Source organism: Saimiri boliviensis, chromosome 2, assembly GCF_048565385.1.
Source record: "Saimiri boliviensis isolate mSaiBol1 chromosome 2, mSaiBol1.pri, whole genome shotgun sequence".
NCBI classification, from domain to species: domain Eukaryota; kingdom Metazoa; phylum Chordata; class Mammalia; order Primates; family Cebidae; genus Saimiri; species Saimiri boliviensis.
The window spans coordinates 157920057-157942020 of NC_133450.1; the positions used below are offsets into that span (position 1 = coordinate 157920057).

The 21964-nt window shown below is 37.9% G+C and overlaps 1 protein-coding gene across 5 annotated transcripts in view; it reads right to left on the reverse strand.

Moving 5' to 3' along the window:
- GLIS3 (GLIS family zinc finger 3) overlaps positions 1–21964 on the reverse strand; it is a 481147-nt gene that overhangs the window by 96008 nt on the left and 363175 nt on the right. For all 5 annotated transcript variants that reach the window (XR_012516572.1, XM_074394757.1, XM_074394755.1 and 2 more), the window contains 2 exons: positions 14228–14389; positions 11010–11120 (listed from right to left, as the gene is read on the reverse strand). Coding sequence is in view for 4 of the 5 variants with exons in the window: in XM_074394757.1 (XP_074250858.1) it covers positions 11010–11120; positions 14228–14389 (273 nt within the window). In the remaining variant the exon portion in view is untranslated. The remainder of the gene's footprint in view (positions 1–11009; positions 11121–14227; positions 14390–21964) is intronic.

Below are 21964 nucleotides of genomic sequence, written 5' to 3' on the forward strand. Positions count from 1 at the left end.
CCCAATGCTTGTCCCCCATTGTATCTAGGAAGTAACTAACTTGCTTCTGATTTTACAGGCTCGTGGGTGGAAGAACCTAAATGCCTTGTCTTGAATGAGACTTTGGACTGTGGACTTTTGAGTTAATGCTGAAATGAGTGAAGACTTTGAGAAACTTTTGGAAAGGTACAATTGGTTTTTGAATTTAAGGACATGAGATTTGGGAGGGGCCAGGGGTGGAATGATAAGGTTTGGCTGTGTCCCCACCCAAATTTCATCTTGAATTTTAGCTCCCATAATTCCCATGTGTTGTGGGAGGGATCCAGTGAAAGATAACTGAATCACGGGGGTAGTTTCCCCCATACTGTTCATACCGTTCTTGTGGTAGTGAATAAGCCTCACAAGATCGGATGGTTTTATAACAGGAAACCCATTTCACTTGGTTCTCATTCTCTTTGCCAACTGCCATGTAAGACATCCCTTTGCTCTTCCTTCATCTCCTGCCATGATTGTGAGGCCTCCATGTGGAGCTGTGAGTCCACTAAACTACTTTCCTTTATAAATTATCCAGTCCTAGGTATGTCTTTATCAGCAGCATGAAAACAGACTAATAGAATATCTAAACTCATATATCTCCCATTCATATAACAGTATCTATGGAATAACTGACAAATGGCAGGGATTTCTGATCCAAAGATGTGGAGTTCTGGATGAAAATAGACATTAGGATAATTAGATTGTCTGGCTGCGATTTTAAAACACATAAACATAACCACATACATGTTTTGTGTAATGGAAAAACAAGATAGATACATAACCAATTCATATTTATACCATAATCTAAGTTTCATTTATCACTATAAACAAGGAAACTCTCTTTAAGGAAAAAGTTACTTAGTGGAGAAGTCTGGAGTAGACAAACCCAGTTTGCTGAAATTTTAACAACCACTTGTCTTCTCTCTTTAAAACCCTTAATAGACAACGTGTAATTCTAGTAGTAGTAGTGAACATTTATTGGGTATGTGTAATGTGTCAGGTACTATGCTGAGTGTTTTACTGTCATTACCTTATTTAATATGATATAAACACACAATATTAAACATTATATGATATAAAATTATGACAAAAATGACTGATTTATAAGTTAACATATTGTGATAAGCATGTATTGTGTAACTTTTCTTATATGTAATGTAAAATCTAAGTTAAATAAACAATAAAGTATCTATGTATTTGCTTAAAGTTTAATCTTTCACTCTCCTAGCATGATGTCTTAATTGTCATGGGCATTTTTGCTCTGAACAGTCAATTTCATAAATGAAAGGGAGTGGGACCAGGTATATCCAATAATTAATTTCCTTCTTAGACAGGCAAAGTGGCTCACACCTATAATCCTAGCACTTTGGGAAAAACTTCTTAAGGCCAGAAGTTAGAGACCTGCCTGGGCAACATAGCAAGACTCTATCTCTACAGAAAATTTAAAAAAAAAACAATAATGAGTAGGTGGCCTGCCCCTGTAGTCCTAGCTACTTGGGAAGCTGAGGCAGGAGGATCACCGGAGCTTGAGTTGGAGGCTGTAGTGAGCTATGAATGCATCACTGCACGCCAGCCTGGGAGACAGAATGAGACCTTGTCTCTAAAAATAAATAAATAAAAATTCTTGTGTTTTTCTAGTGTACTAATATAAAGGACAATTTGAGAGTCACTATTTTCATGTGGCTAGCATTACCTTCAAATAAAGTAATCTTCGTGAAAATTTAACATAATGAATTTTAGTGTGTGAGTATGATGGTAGGTTTTACACGTACACTCGGGTAGCCTGAAGTCCCTGGTTATTCAACAAACACTAATCTAGGTACTGTTGTCAAGATATTTTTAGACGTAATTAATATCTATAATCAGTTGACTTTTAAGTAAAGGAGATTATCTTTCATAACCTGGGTAGGCCTGATTCAGTCAGCTGAATAGCCTTAAGAGCAAAACTGAGGTCTACCAGAGGAAGAATGGATTCTACCTATGGACTGTAGTTTTAGCTCCTGTACAACAACTCTCACAAACTAGGAACTCTGCTGCTATCTTTATTCTTTCTCCTCCCTCACTCCTGGCATTCAGTCCATCACCAGTTCCTGTCCACTCATTTTCATCCCAACTGGCACTACATTTGTCTAAGCCTCTATTAAATCTTGTTAAAAGTGCACACAGTCCTAACTGGTACAATTGCTACTAGTCTATCTCTACTTAGTGATTTAATTCGCCATCTATGTGGTCAGTCTTGTCAAAATCTAGCTTTTACATCTCTGATTATCTCAAGAGAAAGGAGCTGATCTCATCATTTTTGTACACTCAAACACTTAGTAAAATATCAGACACTCAATAGTTATCAGGTGTTTGCTGAAGAATTTGAAATTCTGTACGCATAGGAGTCAATCTTCCAGGGAATATAAGGCACAGAATCTTCTTAGTTGGGGAAAGTCTCTTGGGATATTATAACTAAAGCCAGGTGAAGCAAATACGAGAAGTCCTGCATTTCTTTTATCTCAGAGAATCTTAATTTGGGAGAGTCAGTAAAATCTATGGAGACCCTCCCCAGAAAAACACATTTTGCATATAATTTCTGGAAGTTCATGAGCTTCCTAAAACACAGCCATCTATGGGCCTTTGCCCATGGTCTATGAGCCCCAAGTCAACAACCCCTGAATATAATTAGATTTCACAGGTTCAAATTTGATTTAAATTCCCTCTAGTTTGGGTTCCAGCTTCCTTTCCTTTGTCTGGATCTTCTGTTGTGCTATTGTCCGAGTATCCATATGACCCAGAAAGACTGGCTCTAGTAATCACTGAAAGATGACTCCACTTACAAGAATATTGTGTTCTTAAAAAGGAAAATATTTCCAAGGTTATAACTGGTCTGTTTTTAGTCACAGTAGACTGCCATGGATTGCAGGTATGTGACATAACAATTCTTTCTACCGAACTAGCTCCCCTTTCACTTCTGGGGCCCCATGTTTGCCTTTCAAGCTAGCTGCAATGAAGGGAAAATGGAAAAACCAGGGGTATGTAACTTAAGCTAGGTCCCGAAGCAATTCATGGCAATGCTTAAAAGAAGACCATACCTTCTGATGTCCAATCCAAACACCTCTCTAAGACACTGCCACCTGCCCAGTATCCACCGTGAAAAGTTTTTGTATTAGGCTTATCCATGCCCTTGTATGAAGTCACCCTGAAAACAAATCTTCACAGATCAGAGATCCAAGATACAAACAAATGGGAAGATATTGCCTATGGATATCAGTGACAAAGCTCAAATGAAGCTGAAAAGGAAAGACAGGAGAGAACTAGCAGAGGGAGCAGTAATTGCACAAGGGACATGAACACTTCAGTGGGGATGGAGAGGGAGCGTCTGAGAAAGGCAATAGTGAGCTGTATTATGATATTTTAGGACACGATATTTAGGTAGCAGAGAGCCTGAGCTAAATGCTTTTATTCCAAAATCACTTCCATCAAGAATGCATAAAATTTAATAAGAGAAAGGGAATAAGAGGCTTAGAAGACTTCTGTCAGTCAGTCAATCAGAAAAACAATTATCTAAGAACCCATTCCATAATGTAGCTGTGCTAGGCACTGTACAGCCTGAATAGCTCATTAAAGTACCTGTCAGAGGGTCCTCATTTCTTACATAGTTGGCCAGAACTGTGCCCCAAAAAACATATATTTTGGTCCCGATTGCCTATTTTCAGAGGGAACAGAAATAAAAGTACTTTGCTACATTTGACAAAATGTTGCAATATAATAAAGAATAATATTGATCTCCTTATTGCTTTTAGACAGCAAACTGTAAGACTTTACTCCTTAACAATCTCTACCATTTGCAAAGGAACTCCCAAGCACCATGTTCCAGAAGCTTTCTCTGTATGACTTTATCATAGCATTTCCTCCACTGTACTGAAAGCAAACATCGCTCAGTGTCTCCTGTTAGAATGTAATCTTCAAGAGAGCAGGGCCAGGTCTTGTTTCTAAATCCTCAAAGCTGCCACAGGGCCTCGCCTGTACTGATACAGCAGGTCCTCGAATAATGTGGTGTCCATATAATGCTGATGAGAAAAAAAATTGACTCCCGGTCATACCCACCGTCTGTGTGAAGCCTGTGCATTCTCCCCATGTCTGTATGGGTTTCTATCTAGGTACTCTGGTTTCCTACCACATATGAAAGATGTGACCATTAGGTAAATGGGCATGTCTACATGGTCCGTGTGTGTGTGTGCGCGCGCGTGGGCGCACACACGCACACTGTGATGAGATGGTATATTCCCCAGGCCTTGAGCCATTGGAGTATGATCCAGCTACCCTCAACCTGGAACTTAAACAACTGGGAAAATAACTTTTGTATTTGCTTTTAATAGTCTTTCTTAAAGGTACATAAACTCATGTTCAATGTTTAATGTTAAAAGTGATTGAGATCTTTATTTAGAAGTTTGATGATGTTTTTGTGACCAGAAATATGACATAGGAACTTAATTCTGGTTTTATCAATTAGCCTTTGGTAAAATTGGTTTTGTTATGTATCATGTTGCTTAGAGTTGCAGTTTCCAAGAACCTATCGAGGCCATTAAATGAGGACACAGGGTGCTCAGAGAATCACAAATGCTGACCATCTGAGTAGTTTTCTTAGATGGAAGCACTAAGCTATGCTTCTCATTGTCTAGAATGCAGTCCCTCTAGTGCCACCTCAATTAAGGAGAACAGGCTGCAGAAAGGTGCATTTAAAACAAATTAAGAAGATCCTAACATCTATTGCTGTGGTATTAGTAGTAACAGGTTCTTTTTTAAAAAGCTCAAAAGGCAAGGTACAGTATTGTGACTAAAACAATGCTTTTTAAAATTTTGCAGCCAATCTATATCAACCTATATATTTTTTCATTCTTTTTTTTTTTTTTTTTTTTTTTTGAGACAGAATCTCACTCTGTCACCCAGGCTGGAGTGCAGTGGCACCACTGTGGCTTAGCTCACGGCAACCTCGGCCTCCCGGATTCAAGCAATTCTCCTACCGCAGCTTCCTGAGTAAATGGGATTACAGGCACACACCACTGTGTCCGGCTAATTTTTTTGTGTTTTTAGTAGAGATGGGGACTCCCCATGTTGGCCAGGCTGTTCTTGAACTCCTGGCCACAAGTGATTCACCCGCCTCACCCTCCCAAAGTACTGGGATCACAGGCATGAGCCACTGGACCTGGCTTTATTTCTAAATTAGTCATTTAAATGTGTTCCCACTAAAAATATGCTCAGCTCCTCATACAGGCCTTACCTGCCCATTTCACCTTAATAGGCCACCCTCTGTTAATATCTGTATCAATTCCCTTATTGTTTCCCTGTCTGTATTTATGTTGTTGATTTTCTGTTTATCTTTTTATTGTTGTTGGACTTCAACAAGATAATGTAAATCTATGAGGGCACAGAATATGTCTGTCTTATATACATTTATATCTGTGGATACAATCTTGTGCCTGACACACAGTAAGTACTCCATATATATCTGTTGAGTGGAATAAATGGTATTCTTTGAGATTGTACCTTTCACTACTTTTTTTTTTTTTAAGATGAGGTTTCCCCATGATGGCGAGGCTGGTTTTGAACTCCTGACCTCATGTGATCCACCCACCTCACCCTCCCAAAGTGCTAATTTAGTAGAAGAGTAGTCTGTTGAGATCTCTGGAGAAAAACAAAGATGGTTTAGTTGGCCAAATAATTTTGAGCAACGCCTAACGTTATCTTTTTTCTGGAATATTGGCATGTCCAAGGCTCTGAGAACTTTTGCAAGAAAGAAAACCTTGAATAGTACTTAACTTAGTGTTTTCTAAATTTATATGACCAAGAAAGCCTTTTTTTTTTTTTTTTTTTTTTTTTTTTGAGACTGAATTTCGCTCTTGTTACCCAGGCTGGAGTGCAATGGTGCGATCTCGGCTCACCGCAACCTCCGCCTCCTGGGTTCAGGCAATTCTCCTGCCTCAGCCTCCTGAGTAGCTGGGATTACAGGCACGCGCCACCATGCCCAGCTAATTTTTTGTATTTTTAGTAGAAACGGGGTTTCACCATGTTGACTAGATGGTCTCGGTCTCTTGACCTCGTGATCCACCCGCTCTGCCTCCCAAAGTGCTAGGATTACAGGCGTGAGCCATCACACCTGGCCCAAGAAAAACTTTTAAAAGAAATATCTAATAACATTCTGTGGAATGTATTCTAAAGAACACACCTTGGGAAATAGCTTTAAGCACCAATTAAGATCCTGGACCATTACCCCAGAGATGATGGTAGACATTTTTCTGTATTTGTTGAAAGGCCAGAGACAGCTTTTTCTGATCACTCAACAAAGGAAGAAAAGCTTATTCTCATTAACTGGTCACTTTCATTGACAATCTCTCCCAACTCCTGCAAATTATGGATTCCTACCTCTTTTTAAATAGCTCCCATCACCATGTAGCATCAAAATGGTCTTAAAAGCATAGCTGGCATCATATTGGGTCTACTTAAAAGGAATGCCTCCAAGAAACTGGTTTCAACTCCAAATCAGTGCTGTTGGCACAGGGTTAAATTTAAGATGGCTTATTTTTTCATTTGAGTTCAGTTATTAATTAGCATCAAAATTTCTAACCAAAAACACTTGTTTTACAAAAGAATCTCCCAGAGCTTTCTTGAAATACTTTACTTTCAAATGAGTGAGCATCAGGATATTCAGGTATGTTTCACGATCATTTTGAGGTGTGAGGTAAGTAACGCATCATCAATAATGATTAAAGTACAGAAGTTTGTAACTCACTTTTAAAAAATCAGTGCTATTTGAATGTCATCCCTATAACAGCATCACTCTCCCTCACTTGCATTCCAATATAGTTTCTGAAATGTGAGAGGAAGAGGTGGACTAGTTAATCTTCAGATGATATGTCTGTGATATGTGCCTATTACTAATATTCTATTAATAGTAAGACTGATCTTTAATTTATTCCTGAGCAGAAACAGGAAAAGATTGAAAAGGGATTGCAAAATCTGAGGTGGCCCTTGATCGTGTACCCCACTTGTGCATATACCATCTGCCATCTAGACCATGACTAAAAACAACAGACAAAAAGTGAGCCTTGTTGGTCCACTTAATATATGCTTCAATTTAAAGGAAAAAATATATATATATATATATTCACATAGCTCTTAAAGATTCAAAGAACTGTACAAAGCAAGGTGAGCTTATGTGGTACTTAATGAAAATTTTCTGTTTTTGAGTATATCTGGGGGAGAGGTGGTGATGGCTCTGAACAGACTCCAAAAAGTTACCAGTTCTCTATAAAGAGTTGCAGTTAACAGGTTGCCCTAATTTTGCCAGAAAGCAATACAGTGCTGTTCTCTGAGAAGGAAATATAAATGTGTGTTGCATTCACACCCATTTAAAACGCTGCCCTTGGTTTATAACAGCCTGTTTTGAGGTCACAAAAGTGAAAGCCATCAACCATGGTGGATCATAGGTCAATGTTTAACAAACATTTAGCAAATCACAAAGTTTGAATCTTTGTGGAAGCGTGAAATGGATGAAAGATTCATGTCACCTCTAACTTCTGGCCAGGCATTCTTTGCATCCACTTTTTAAAAGTCCATTTCAATACCAGGCTGGAGTTAAAGGAAACCTGCCTGTTTATGGCACTTCCAAGGTGAAAATGAAAAATTCTGATAAAGCTCATAGCCTTGAGGAAAATTTCAAGTGGCTTATTGCCTTAGTTTTCTCTTATTTCACTTATTCATTATCAGATAGAATTGAAGGACAGATTCTGCCTTTTGCTCTAAAGGCTAACTTCTTCTATTCTCTGTGGAGACCATAGCTGGTGACTTAAGTATTTCTCCACCCATTTATCTGTGTAGCCCTTGATTTAATGGACTCGAGATCTGCAAAGCACATTCCATGTACATCGGCTGATGGGATGTGTGGGTGTACACGAATTATGCAAAGAGAAAAGTTACTCTTCTGCATGCAATGAACCAAATTATCCCCATTCCTTTATAGGAGAGTTTTTTTTTTCTTCTTCCTTTTATTTCTTTTCACAGCTTGAATAATGTTTAGCTGAGATTTCAGGTTTTTCTTGGTTTTCAGTAGGATCTGACAGGTGTGGAAAAGGGCCACATGCCCATGGTCAGGGCGTCACTTTTGAGATCCCTGTCCCTCCTCACACGCATTTATCTATGGCTATGGGTGCCTTGTCACTGGCCCCAATTCCACAGTAGGACTCATAAAGCTGGCAACGTTAAGACCAAAATAATGTCATTTAGTGTCTAGGGGGAGGTTACAAAGAGGATTAGAGGTAGGCAGGCAAGCAGGGTATATTAAATAAGTCCATGACTAACAGGGTGTGACAGAAAAGGGTTTTATTCTTTTCAACAAAGCAGTTCCCTAGGACTGGGACCATTACTCCACTGTGCCTTTATCAGGCTGGAATTTTTATGGTTATTTTTGATTAATTCACATTTTTGTAAAGGCTTTTTTGAAATGATGCCAGTTTTAAATTTTTAATTAAAGTCATAAATAATCTTAATTCTGCCTTAAAAGGTTTATTGTTTCTTTTTTTTTTTTTTTATTGCTGCCAGGAAATATTTCAAATACCAAGTCCTGATGCAAGTGAGCAATTAGATTCTCTCCAAGGTCTAGTAACAACATTGTATCATGTAAATATTACACACTGGTATATCAGCACAAGATTTGGAAATGTGGATTGACTAGTTTCGGGTTTATTAGCAACTGCTTCTCCGGGGAGTGACATTTCCTCTTTTTGTTGAATGGAGCAACTTTCATCATTTTAATTTCCACAAATTAATCCATCACAGATTCATAAAGAATTTCTATAATCCTTGGATAAAAAGCAGGCTAAAATTTGGAAAGTAAACACTGCAAACCTATCACTAAGGGCTGCGCAATGCAAGTCAATGAAATCAAATTCAACCACTTGCAGAAAACAGTGACCATAAAAAGCTAAGCCATTTGAGAGACAATATCTCCTTGCACATAAGACAAAATTAAGAGAACACTGCAATATTTGACATGAGAGTATAATACTGCTCCTTAAAAGTATACCCTTGTTTATTTAGATTGCTTGTTAAAGGCTGTCTCCAAATTGTCACTAAAATAATACTTTGTAGTCTCAATATCTGGTTTTATTTTTTCAGTCAGTGCTTCAAGAATCTTCCACACAATCAAAAGTACTCTTTCTTTATATAAAGGCTGAAACACGTCACGTTTGAATAGAAACCATTAATAATTGCTGAAAATATCCCCTGTTATGTTTCCAAACCTGTCAACCTCGGTTATCTTCTTAACGTGAACATCACAGCATTGCTTACTTGTCTAGATAGGGGACCTATACTCTTTCATGTCCATGACAATTGTTAATCTCTACAAGGATATTCTCCAATGCTATTGATAGATTTACTGTTACAATAAAACCTTACACATCTGGACAACTTGGAGGCAGAAAATGGTCAGACTTAATGGGGAAAAACTCTCATCTAGAAGGTTTTTTTTTTTTTTAAAAAAATCATTACTTCAAATTTATAAGGTATATATAGATGATGACAAAAACAATAGACAGTGGTCCTGCTGAAAGTAGTTAATAGTATGCAAAAAGGGTTTGTTAATTTAAGAAGATTGAGCACACACTTTCTAACTTGTGTACGTTATTAATTAACTTAGCAGTTCCATAACTTTTCTGAAACACAGGAGTATATTCAGTGTCTGTCTAATGATCACAGATATTAATTTCCTGGGATTCCAATTAAAGAAATTTAACTATATTTCTGGTTAAAAATGATTTTAACAATTAACTTACAAGAGTGGGTTTGTATGCAATTAAGACTATCTATCAAATCCCCCTGACTGAGCATTTTTCTGACTCACAGGGAAAAGGTCAAATTCTTTCCATATACGCACCCTCGGCTGGCATTGTGCTAATACCTCTCAAGGAAGAAAAAAAAAAAAATCTCAAGTAACAAAAAGGCTATAGAGAATTTCCCAACATAAAAGTGTTAAATCCCTATAAACCATGAAAGAATGCAAGATTTGTAAGTAGAAGCCACGGTGACCTCAAAACCCTTGCCATGGGGTTCAATCACTTGAAATACGTTGAGTCTTAAAACTGTCCTTAAATTTGTTACAAAGGGCCCTTAAATGAATCAGGCACCTATCTCAATACCGATGAAACACTCAAAAAGCCAAGGTCAGCTCAACATGCTTTCTGCCATGAATAGAAGATACTCACTGGTCCAAAAATTTAAAAACTTGGTTATTAGGAAATGCCTTGCAAGGTAGTAAGCTCTCTGTCTCTGGAGGGGCTGGAGCACAGTACAGCCAACCACTTGCTAGACATCTTACAGAGTCAGGACAGCAAGCCAGGTGGATAGCCTGGTTGGTCTCTCACATTTCTTCCAAATCTAAGATATTATTATTTTTATGAACTTTGAAAATGCATTAACCCCTCATTAATGTCAAAGTGATTTTAAGTTCAATTCCTTTTTCAGATTTTCATAAAAATCCAGAAATCTGCTTTTTCTCTAAGCTTAAAGAATGCTCTCTACTTGTCCTAGAGACTTACTTACCTTCTTCATTAGAGCTTCATGATTTTGGCCAATTGATATTTTATGAAAAAGTACTTCTTTCTAGAAAAAACTTCTGTGGCATTGTTTTTCCCAATTCAATTTTCTTTCGCTATCTGAACTTAATTTTAACTTCCATAAAAGCTTTTATGTTGCTTTCCAGTTTAAGGGACTTTCACTGCTTTTCTCTGATTCCCATTATACAAGCTTTCCCCGGAAATTTGCAGAGCTATACCAGCTATGTAAACCATAGCCTTGCTATTGCTTCATGAGAGACTTACCTCCTGAAATGGTCTAAAGCAGGTTACACCATGTGAAGTATAAGAATTTCAAGCACTCTACAGAAGTTCTGTGTATGGAAAGAATAATTTAAACATGCTTTTCCTGGCTGGAAAATTCTCTTTAAAAATTACCTTTTTTCTTGCTTGATGATCTTTGGAAGAATGTGCCTTCACATGCTTTCTTAGGGAACTTGGGTCTGTGTAGCGTTTGGTACATCCTGGAATTTGACAAGCATAAGGTTTCTAAATGAGAAAGAAAGAAAGAAACAGCTGTGGTTAAATCATAAAGGTAACTGGGGAATGAATGTTTTACTCACAAAGACTATTGACTTCAGAGCATGAACTGTTACCAACTGACTGATGTGAAATGCTAGGTAACACTCGTGCATTTTAATTACAAAGTCTAGTAACTTTGCATGATGGTAAAGAGAAGGGTAAACTTTCAAGCAACAAAGAGATGCCCTATCCTTGATGATTTCTAAGAGATTGCTTTAGTGTGCACTCTAACCACAAAAGCTCTTGTGGCATTTTTTAATGTGGAAATTATTAGTAAGCATCTCCATTCATACTTACAGTTGTGTTTCCCTGAGAATAATCTTTGGTACTGTCAGAAACTAGTAAACACATATTCTTTAAGGGTTCAGGTAAAGAAGCTGTAGAAAAGTCCAGAAAAAAACTGGGTATTTTTCAGAAGAAACCTGATTCAGAAAGAGAGAGGGAGAGAATTAAGAAGAGAAAATTAGTGTAAAGTGAGTAAGAGACAGTAAGTTTCAAAAGGACATGTGAAAAATCATCCAGAGAAGCATTAATAATATTAGTTACAGAGGAGTCCTGGTAGTGAGTCAGTTAATTGAACAAACTCTTGATGGAGTACAATCAGAACACACATTTTGGCTATTCCAATTCCCCCATGCTCCTGAAAGATGTGAGGTGTGGTGCTTAAAGCTGAGTCTAGTAGGCTATGCTTTTTCTAAAGATGTTGTTTTGTTCTTGTTCCCCAGGCTTGAGTGCAGCAGCTTGATCTCTGCTCACTGCAACCTCTGCCTCCTGGATTCCGGGGATTCCCCTGCCTCAGCCTCCCGAGTAGCTGGGATTAAAGGCGTGTGTCACCACCCCCAGCCTTTTTTATTTTTGTATTCCTTGTGCTTGGTACAAAATAGAAATGAATGAATAAGAGCAGCTCACATCCATTCACATTTCAGCACCTATTCCTACTGTTATGATCCTTAAACTCATCAAAGGTTTGAGACTATGACTCTTTAGTTGTAAGGTAAATCAAAATCTTCTGCTTATTTCAAAAAATAAAAAATTAAAGATCACAGGATTAACTATGTTCGTGACATACAGTAATAGTAACTGGTCTGCTTAGTGTCTCCTCAGGTGAGGTATTTGAGCTAAGCTTGTATAGTGTGAAATGTAAAGAAGAGACCTGAAAACCTATCTTGGGATTCTTGATCTAGAAACTCGTTATATTTTTAAAATATGTATATTTAATTTCTTTTTAATGTAGCTTCTGTTTTTATGTGCATGTGTTTCATTCTGTGGGCCAAGAAATAAGTGGATTATATCATTTAACCTACTAGAAGCCATATTTATGGTTCACTCCATTTTTATGTCTTTTTTGATTCTAAGAACAAGGTAAAATCATGCATGTATAATTTAATTTGGGAAACTAAACTTGAATTCTGTGTTTGATATCTGCTGTGTTCATTGACTGACTGTTTGACTGGTTGGTTAAATCACTCCAAAGTAAAATCCCAGGATGTGCTGGGCACTGTGCTTCAGATTAGGGATTTAAAAGTGAACAACGGATAAACCAGCTTCTTCATACCTCATGGTTTCCACAAAATAGTGAGCTTAGTATTGGCTAAAGTCACTTGCCAATTAGTTTCAAACTACAGATAACTAGCTGGAGCAGAAGCAATTTCTCAAGACAATCTTGTCTCATAAATATTCATTCTTCCATGATAAAGGTTAATGACAAATTGGAAAATTTATTGGATCCTACCAAGACCATTTTAGGCACAGCAAAATAGGGCATTTTAACACAATTTATTATTTTTTTTCTTTTTCTACTTAAAAAATCCCACTCTTCACCACATTTATTCATTTAGTATTCGAGTCTATTGGTCCCCAAATCACTGAATTCAGGTAGAGTAGAAACTGGGTCCATCCTACACTCTTGTTGCTCTAATTATATTAGAGATATTCACTAGGCAAACCAGCACGTTTATGCATATTAGGGTATAATTCTGTTTAGAAAGGTTATGTGACATATAGCTAAAATGACTTATATCGATATGACTAATAGAGACTAATATAAAATTTAATAAATATGTCAACTATAACATCAGAAGAATCTTAAATATGTATGAGAAGGTATGTAGAAATAACAGTATCTTTTCAAAATTCAAACTCTGGTGTAGTTTAATAATAGACATCAGAATGTTAGCACCGAAAAAGTACTGTCATGAATACATTATTTGCAGGAACGTGGGATAAGAGATCTGTGATGTGTATAATACGCTTACCCTGATGGCTTTGTTAAGTGAAGTGAAATTACCTAGAGTCTATCTGGCCTAGTGTAAGGAAAACGGCATCAAAGCCTGGGAAATGCGAAGGAGGGCTATCAATGTAATTGAGAAAATAAAAGACAAGAATCATAGAAACGGCATTTGGGAATGAGCAAAATGTTGCATTAAGGGAGTTAAGGGTGTCATAATGAAAAGCAATTGCTCTCATAGTGTTGATGTCAAAGAATATGTGGCTGTTAACAGATAGGAAGCATGAAGAAACTGAACTCTTGGGAAAGATTTGCTTTCTTCTTAGATCAGTTGAAGGTGAAAATACCAGGTGGTTTCTAAAGCAAAGGGCCAAATTCACTCTCAAAAATCATTCCAGCCACAAAGTTCTTATGTCAAGAGGAAAAGAACCAGGGTATTAAAAAAAAACAAAGAAAAAAAACAAAAACTGCTTCATATTCCTAGCAATAGCATACATTACCAACTTGATATCTGAATACTGAGTTTAATGCCAGTCTCTACTGATCACTCTCTGTACTAAAATCTGCTACAGGACAGCCCCTAAACTGCTTTTGCTTTGCACATAGCAGTGACCGAGTAATCCTTTTGTCCCAGGAGGTTGTTATATTTAGAATAACCTGCTACTACAGAAAAATGAAACTGCCAAATAGGGCCCCATCTGGCCTTTTACCAGGCTCCATTGCCGCCCTTGGCATTGTCCCATAACCTGCAGACCATAAAGCAAACATTTCACCAGCCCACTATCAAGTAGGCACTTCCTCACACTGGGCTCCGGGCTGGAAAGTGGAAAGCTCCTGCCATTCTTACAGTGTCCAGATGCGTCCGTTGGTGTTTGGCGCGGTCGCTGGAGTTGCTGAAGGCCTTCTGACAGCCCGGATGCTGGCACAAATAGGGCTTCTCGCCTGTGTGGCTCCGCAAGTGGATCTTGAGATTTTCAAGCCTCGAAAAGGCCTTCTTGCAACCTTCAAACTGCAAAAAGAAAACAATTTTTGGTGGTTGAGAAGGACCTTGAATGTTTGAGTCTAGGGGACAGGAAAAAAAAAATGTCCTTCATTTGTACTTTGCCTAAAATGATAAAATAAAATCAAACCCAAACAGTAATAAATATTGCTTCTAAAAATATCCAAATGTTTATGTGAAGTGCATTTTTCCACTGAATATAGATGCCACTTTCTGTACCAGATTTGGGTCCCAAACTGATTTCTGTGATTACTTATGTCAGAGAAAATTCACTGTGAGCCATCTGGCTCTGTTAATAAAAAAACAGTCATGTGTGTCTTAAAGATGTATTGAAAATTAACACACTTTTCCAATTCCAAATTGGTCTAAATTGAAGGAACTGGAAAGGAAGAAACTTTTTGACAACTAATAAACTAATAAAAAATCAGAGTGATATATGAGGCAAAGGAGAATTGAAGAATTGTGAGTCCAGGATGAAAAAGACATGTGTCCACTAGATCAATATGACCACAAATTTCCTTAACAATATTTGTAAGTTTTTTTCACCTCTCAAAAGGATGACCATGTTAACATATATGGTAATGCCAAGACTAATGAGATAAAGTTTTTAACACGTTTTATAAAAGAAGCTAAAAGACAGACAATACATTTAGTGCAAAACCATTTTCCAAATAAAGTACTGTAATACTCTAATCTTTGTTTTATTTTTTAAACATTTTGTTATCTAACTCATGAGGAAAGGAAGATGAAAGACTTAAGATTTCAATAAATGTGTCACTGGTTTGTCAATAACATTTATTGACAGTAACATTTACTTAATGTCTTCTAAGGACAAAATATCAGCTACTATTAATAGGGTCAAACTTTGGAGTAGCAATCCAATAAAGAGAATGTGTTAGAGAATGCCTATAAATGAAGCATAAAGGTGAGATGGGGATTTATCTTTCAACTCTCTCTTTGGTGCTAAACCCCAGAATATTTATGTTACTTAGACAGTTTTAATCCCATTTGAGTTCCCACTGGAAGGGAAACTGAGAAATATGGAAAACCTACCAGAATGAAGCATAATACATTTAAAGCAATTAAGAAGACTCACTTCTTATAGAGGAATGCAGGGGGGTGAGGGTGGGTAAGGAAGGAAAGTAAGTTCCATATGGTTTCCATTCAAAATTAGCAGATATGAATTAACCTTGCTGCAAGAAATTTTCTAAAACTCTTTGGTTTTCTTACTATAATAGATGGTAGAGGGCATTGTTCACAACAGAATGACCTAGAACTGGCCAGGTTTGGGTTATTGGAATTTTCATCTTTAAGGAAAGGATGAACTAAGTAAAAAAAATAATTAAACATGTCATAACTCCATCTATTTAAGTTGTCCAGATTTTGCATGCTGGGGTATTTTAAGAAATTTATGAAAGTCGCACTTATTTTTGATTGAGAGTTATACATGTTTCACAGACATATGTTGGTTTATTTCAATTTTGATATTTTGCTTAAAATAATTTTGGTGTTTTCCTGATTTCTATTTCACATAAAAATAAATTTAGCCTGAACAGAAGATGAATGCTGACGAAGCCAACTACTTTTTCAGCAGAGTAAAAGGAAACGTCACTAGAGGGAGAGAGGAGTTAAGGGGCTCTTTCTGCAGGTTTTCAAGTGACTCTCAAATTTAAGAATAAAGGGAATATTAAACCCCAACTCATAGCTAAGACGCCTCTGCTGACCAAACCTCTGTTTTTTAGGGTTCTCTTTGAATGACGACTCAGAGAAAACTCTTGGAGCTCCCTTAATTTGACTTGGAATCACCTGGTGGACCACACTGAGGTCTGAAATGAGCTTGTCGTTTTAGACACGCCAAGTCTGTAGCCTAGTTCCTAGCATGGCTCTGTTGTAGGGTGGATTCCATTTTGGGGACAGCTCCAGGGGCGCATTCCCAAACCTGAGTAGGCCCCACATCCACTCTGGTCACAGTCACCCCAATCTTGGTCTGAGAGAAAGCTACATTGTTTCAGCACCAGGATGAGAGTGAAGAACTACTTCAGAATAAGATTAATGAAGTTTCTGTGAGTATAGGATAAAATAAGACCCCTAGTTCTACTATAGAGGGATTAGAAGGATCCAAGGCATGTCTCAGATGAATTCAAACTGTTCACTTGATACAACATAAACTATATGTAAGAATACCATTTCCAAGTTCTTTCCAGTTAAATGCCCACTTAAATATTCAGTTAAAAGTCAACTAATTGCTATGATTACTATTAACAGAAGCAATAGTCAAAGACCAAAGGGCTTATTGCATTCCAAGCAAATCAGTGCAAAATGAACAATATCTCATGGTCAGACATCCTGACCATTTTTTTTTTTTTTTTTGAGACAGGGTTTTGCTCTGTCATCCACGCTGGAGTGCAGTGGCGCATTCTCGGCTCACTGCAACCTCTGACTCCCTGGTTCAAGTGATTCTCCTGCCCCAGCCTCCTGAGTAGCTGGGATCACAGGCACGCACCACCACACCTAGCTAATTTTTTTGTATTTGTAGTAGAGAAGGGGTTTCACCATGTTGGCCGAGATGGTTTCAATCTCCTGACCTCGTGATCTGCCCACCTTGGCCTCCCAAAGTGCTGGGATTCATCCTGACCATTTTCAAATAGCAAGGATAGAAGAAAATATAGGCACTCAGACTGAAAATGACAGCAAAAAGATTATGTGTAAAATCATCAAAATCTAGCTGACATCAGATGCTTCCTCTGTAACAAGAAAAGGTAGAAGACCATAGAATAGCATTACAATTTTCTCAGGGGAAAAGATTACGAATGAAGGGTTTGACCTCATTATGTTATATGAATAAAGGCAGAAGAAAGGCAATTTCATATAGTCAGGGGCTCATAACATAACAGTGCCAGCTCGCTCTCACTGTTGTGGACAAAATTCACTTGCAGGAACCATAGAACCTAAGACCAGTAAAATCAGGCACTAAAGGATTAATAAATGACTTAGTGAGGTGCCAAATATCCAACTCATCACAGGCGTGTGCAGGGCACCACACCTGAATGAACTTGTCACACTGACAATTCTGCAAAAAGATAAAGGAGGTGTTATTCATTTCTCTAATGGCATCTGGATGAAACTTGAAAGCAAACAATTTTACATTGAATCATTATCATTTATTATGGGAACAACCCTGTAATTTATCACAAGAATTTCCCCTCCCTCGGGCAGTTTTACCCCTAGATTTATAAGTTCAATTAAATGCAAATACATTAAAAATAAAACAACATTTAGGTAGGCTAATAAAAGATTATTATGAAATATACCAAAATTGGATTCTTTGGCTGGCTGAGTAAATGGATGCCTTTTATCCTTCTTATTTTTTTCATGTTTTCCAAATCTTTCATGAGTGAGCATGTCTCACCTTGTAAACGGACATCTAAGCTTAGGGAAGCAAGGACCATTAGGAGTGTTTCCTTGAGTTTGGCCAGATGCAGAGGCGTTCTCATTGAGGTTCCCAAAGTTCAAGTCCATCCAGAAACCTAAGGTCCACATTGTCAACTGACTGTGCTTGCATCACTACCGCTGGACAACTCCTACCCAAAATAGAATAATATCCTATTTTCAGGTCTTCTGCTTCCTGGGCTAGCTGTAGACCATGAGCCCAGGACTCAGCGACACATGATTAAATTATCAGGCCAAAGTTTGCCCAGGGTTCAAAAACAGGCTACATATAGGAAAACAAGAGAAACACCAACAAACAAACAAACCCTCAGAATCTAAGGAGGAAACAGAAGGTGGCTGAATAGAGCCTAAGTGGGACAAATGCAGGGTGAACTACGTGTCGGGAACAGCAGTGCTGGAAAAGGGGCCTGCTGTGCATAGAGGACTTACTTCCACACCAAGTATCTTACCAGAAAATTTCCCCTTTGTTAGTAATTTTATCTAAATAGCATTATTTTTCCCCAACAAATACTGAGTAAGCCCTGTGGGCATGGAAGCAAGGTCAATATGTACAGCTGGGCAGGTTACATGCTGATGCACCCCTGAGGAGTGGTTCTCAAAGAGGTCCCTAGACCAGCAACATTGGCATCACCTGGGAACCTGTCAGAAATACAAATTCTCTGGCCCCATCCTAGACCTACAGAATAGTGTATAGACTTACATTCATGGGTTTTGAAAATACTGCATTGCATGAAGCCTCACTTCGAGAAAAATGTCTATTAGAGGCTTTTGTCTAAGTGTCTAAAAATGAAAGCCATCTGACTGCTAACAAGCCCTCAAAAAGATTTGGATATTGTGAAGAACACTACCACAGTGTGAGCAGGTGAGTTAGGAAATGCCATTCATACTGTGATCACTGCCCATTTATTGATGAAAATCTTATGACAAAAGTAAAGTGTTTTGCAGAATTTACCCATTTCTAATAAGAGCTGCATGGACTAGTGTAGCAGCAACCATCCTAGGATGGAAAAGTCATCTCCATTACAGAGCAGGGCAAAAAGCACAAAATCTCAGAATCTCCATCGCTTACTGGAGACTCTTTAAATTCCCAACTTTTTAATCCGCTACCAGGCAGGCGTCTAGTTCTGAAATAGGTGTGCCCACAAGTTCCCTCAGTGGCCTCCTGACCAATAAAACATCCCATATTTCTACTGCCCATTATATTCCCCTGTTGAGAAAAAGCACAGAAGGGAAGCCACCATTTTCTATTTGCGCATTTCAGTGGCTTTGCGGACACATACGGGAACAGTGCATGAAACTGTAAGTGACAGAACTTATACTCATGGGTTTTGAAAATACTGCATTGCATGAAGCCTCACTTTGAAAAAAATTTCTTTAACTCTGAGGCTGTTTTCAAGTAACAAACTTTAATTAGAAAGTTTGTTATGGCAAACCTAAAGAACCTTAGCTTGTACCACTACGCTAATTTAGATTATTTTATATTTAAAGAATCGTAACTGGACTGTAATCACCATCTGTATATATTGGCTTGATTACGGATTGTTGACATTAAGTGGCATTAAGATGACCTTTGAAATATTACTTTTTCTTTCTATTAGAGGCTTTTGTGTAAGGTTCTAAAAATGAAAGGCTCATTAGACACCATTAAAATAGGATTTATTCCATATGTGTAACCAATAATTAAGTGGAATATTACTCCCTCCCTTAATCAGCTACTTAGAGTGCTGAGAAGCATAAGTTCATATTCAAAGCAGTAATAACAGCAAATCTTTCCTGATCAGGTTTCCATACCATTGCTAATGTCAATGAAATCCAAGCAGAAAGGAGTCTATGATGCCGGACATGCTTTTTAAAATATACACTTGATTTGAATTAAGTCTTAGTGTTTACGACCCTGGGAGGTACACACTTTCACGATTTCGTCAATAAGACCAATTAATCCCATTAGTGATGTCTGATGCCAAGCTATGCAGCAAGAACTGACTGACAAATTATATGCCAGTTCACATCTCCGCACACAGCCCAAAGATAACAGAGAAGAAAGGCATGGGTGGGAGGATCAGTGAATATTTCTAATCCTGCAGATACTGTCAAGGTGACTTCCACAATAAGTCCAAGAGTTCAAGTCCACTTGAACCAAGCACATACCTCAAAGCTAAGTGAAAGATCACTTCTGTGACTCAGAAAAAGATGGTCAAAGGGCCACCTTATACACTTGAGGAGAGTTGAGAAAGCTGATGCGTGTTTTCAGCTGGGATTTAGTTCTGGAAGCTTCTTTCTAGAGTAGTGCTTCCCACCTTCACCTGGGAGACTTGTTAAAATACAGACTCTACCTCAATAGGGCTAGGTGGGACCTGAGATCCGATATTTCTAACAGTCTCCCAGGTGATACTTCTAAATGGTGGATGTTTGAGGGTTACACTTTGAGCAGCAACATTCTAGGGATCATTAGGTCACCCTAGTCTTGAAAATGTATAGTATAGTGGGATTTTAAAAAGGAGAAATGACATAAAAGAACTAGAAACTTAATAAAATACTAAAGGAAAGAAACAGACTGTGGCAGTTTTACATCTTAGATTGTGAAACAGTTAAATCTAATTTTAAAATGTAGGTGGGAAAATAATAGGGGAAAAAAAGTAGAAGAAAGGTCAGAAAAAAAAGACCAAGAATCACAAGAAAGACTTTAGAAGCACACTGGGGCCACCTGATTTTGTTTCTCCTTCCGCAGACTTCGCATTTGGACATATGGCTCACCTTGTGCTACTCTGGTTTCCGTTTCCAATGTATTCTTTTTTGTTTGTTTTGTTTTGAGAGAGTCTTGCTCTGTCACCCAGGCTGGAGTGCAGTGGCGCTATCTCGGTTCACTGCAACCTCAGCCTACCTCAACCTCACTCCTACCTCAGCCTCCCAAGTAGCTGAGATTTTAAGTGCGTACCACCAAGCCTGGCTAATTTTTGTATGTTTAGTAGAGACGGGGTTTCATTATACTGGCCAGGCTGGTCTCGAACTCCTGACCTCGTGACCACCCACTTGGGCCTCCCAAAGTGCTGGGATGATAGGCGTGAGCCACTGTGCACAGCATCCAATGCATTCTTAATCGTACTGGATGCTGTAGCAAACCTTAATATTTACATCAGTTTGCAGAAAGTGCTACATAAGGAGAGAAAAAGAAAATCATTCAAATGTTTTGAGGCTTTTCAAAAGTATCTAATTCATAAATCGATTACGTGGAATAATAGGGAATTCCTTCTGGTCCTTGTTTTGTGCAGACTAATAACTCCATAATGGGAATAGAGAACATGTCTCTATGTATTCTTGCTTTGCGAATTTACTAATGCTACAGTCAAATCACTCCTTTGTCCTTAACAGAGCATTGTACTCAGGAGTTTCTGTGTTTCCTTTTGATTGCCAAAAGGTAGTATCTGATTTTATAACATTTCAAAGGTTTTATCCAGAATAATAACTGCCTCAATGGAAAATTATTTAAAGTTAGGATAGGGTTGTCCCTGGTTAATTGACAGTCCTCATAACTTCAGGGAAATCAGTGTAACCCAAACAGAGTTTCCAAAAGTTCCAGGTAGCTAAACAGACTTTCACTTGCATTTCCTACAACAATCTTCAAAGTTTCCCTGACCCCGGGTTTGGATGGGGCAGGTGGAGGAGAGAAAAAGCTATGACGCTTTGGTCTCAATGAGTCACTCACTCACTGAGTGCATACAAGTCAACTGGCATTCTGAAGTGGCCTACACTCCTCATTTACCCAGATTATCTGGAACTATTAAAAATGTTGTAGAATTAATATCAAACTCTTTCTGTAATGTTTTCTAAAACTGTAATAAAGAGATTTGAGTTACTGTGTTTTTCCTTTGTATAATAATCTGGTGTACAAAACGAACCTATTAACTAGCTCATAAATACAACTTCCTGGTTTGTTGTTCGGCTTATTTTTGATGAAGAAATCTGTATAAAACAAGCGTTACTGACATGGACAGTACGTACATGTTTCGTATTGGTTTAAAGGAATTTGTTACTTTCTAACATTTGGGTCATGAGGAAGCCACTGATTCTTAAAAGGGTCTTTTAAATAAGGTTGCAAAATTAATGAGAGTTCAACTTAAAAAATGAAAACGGAAA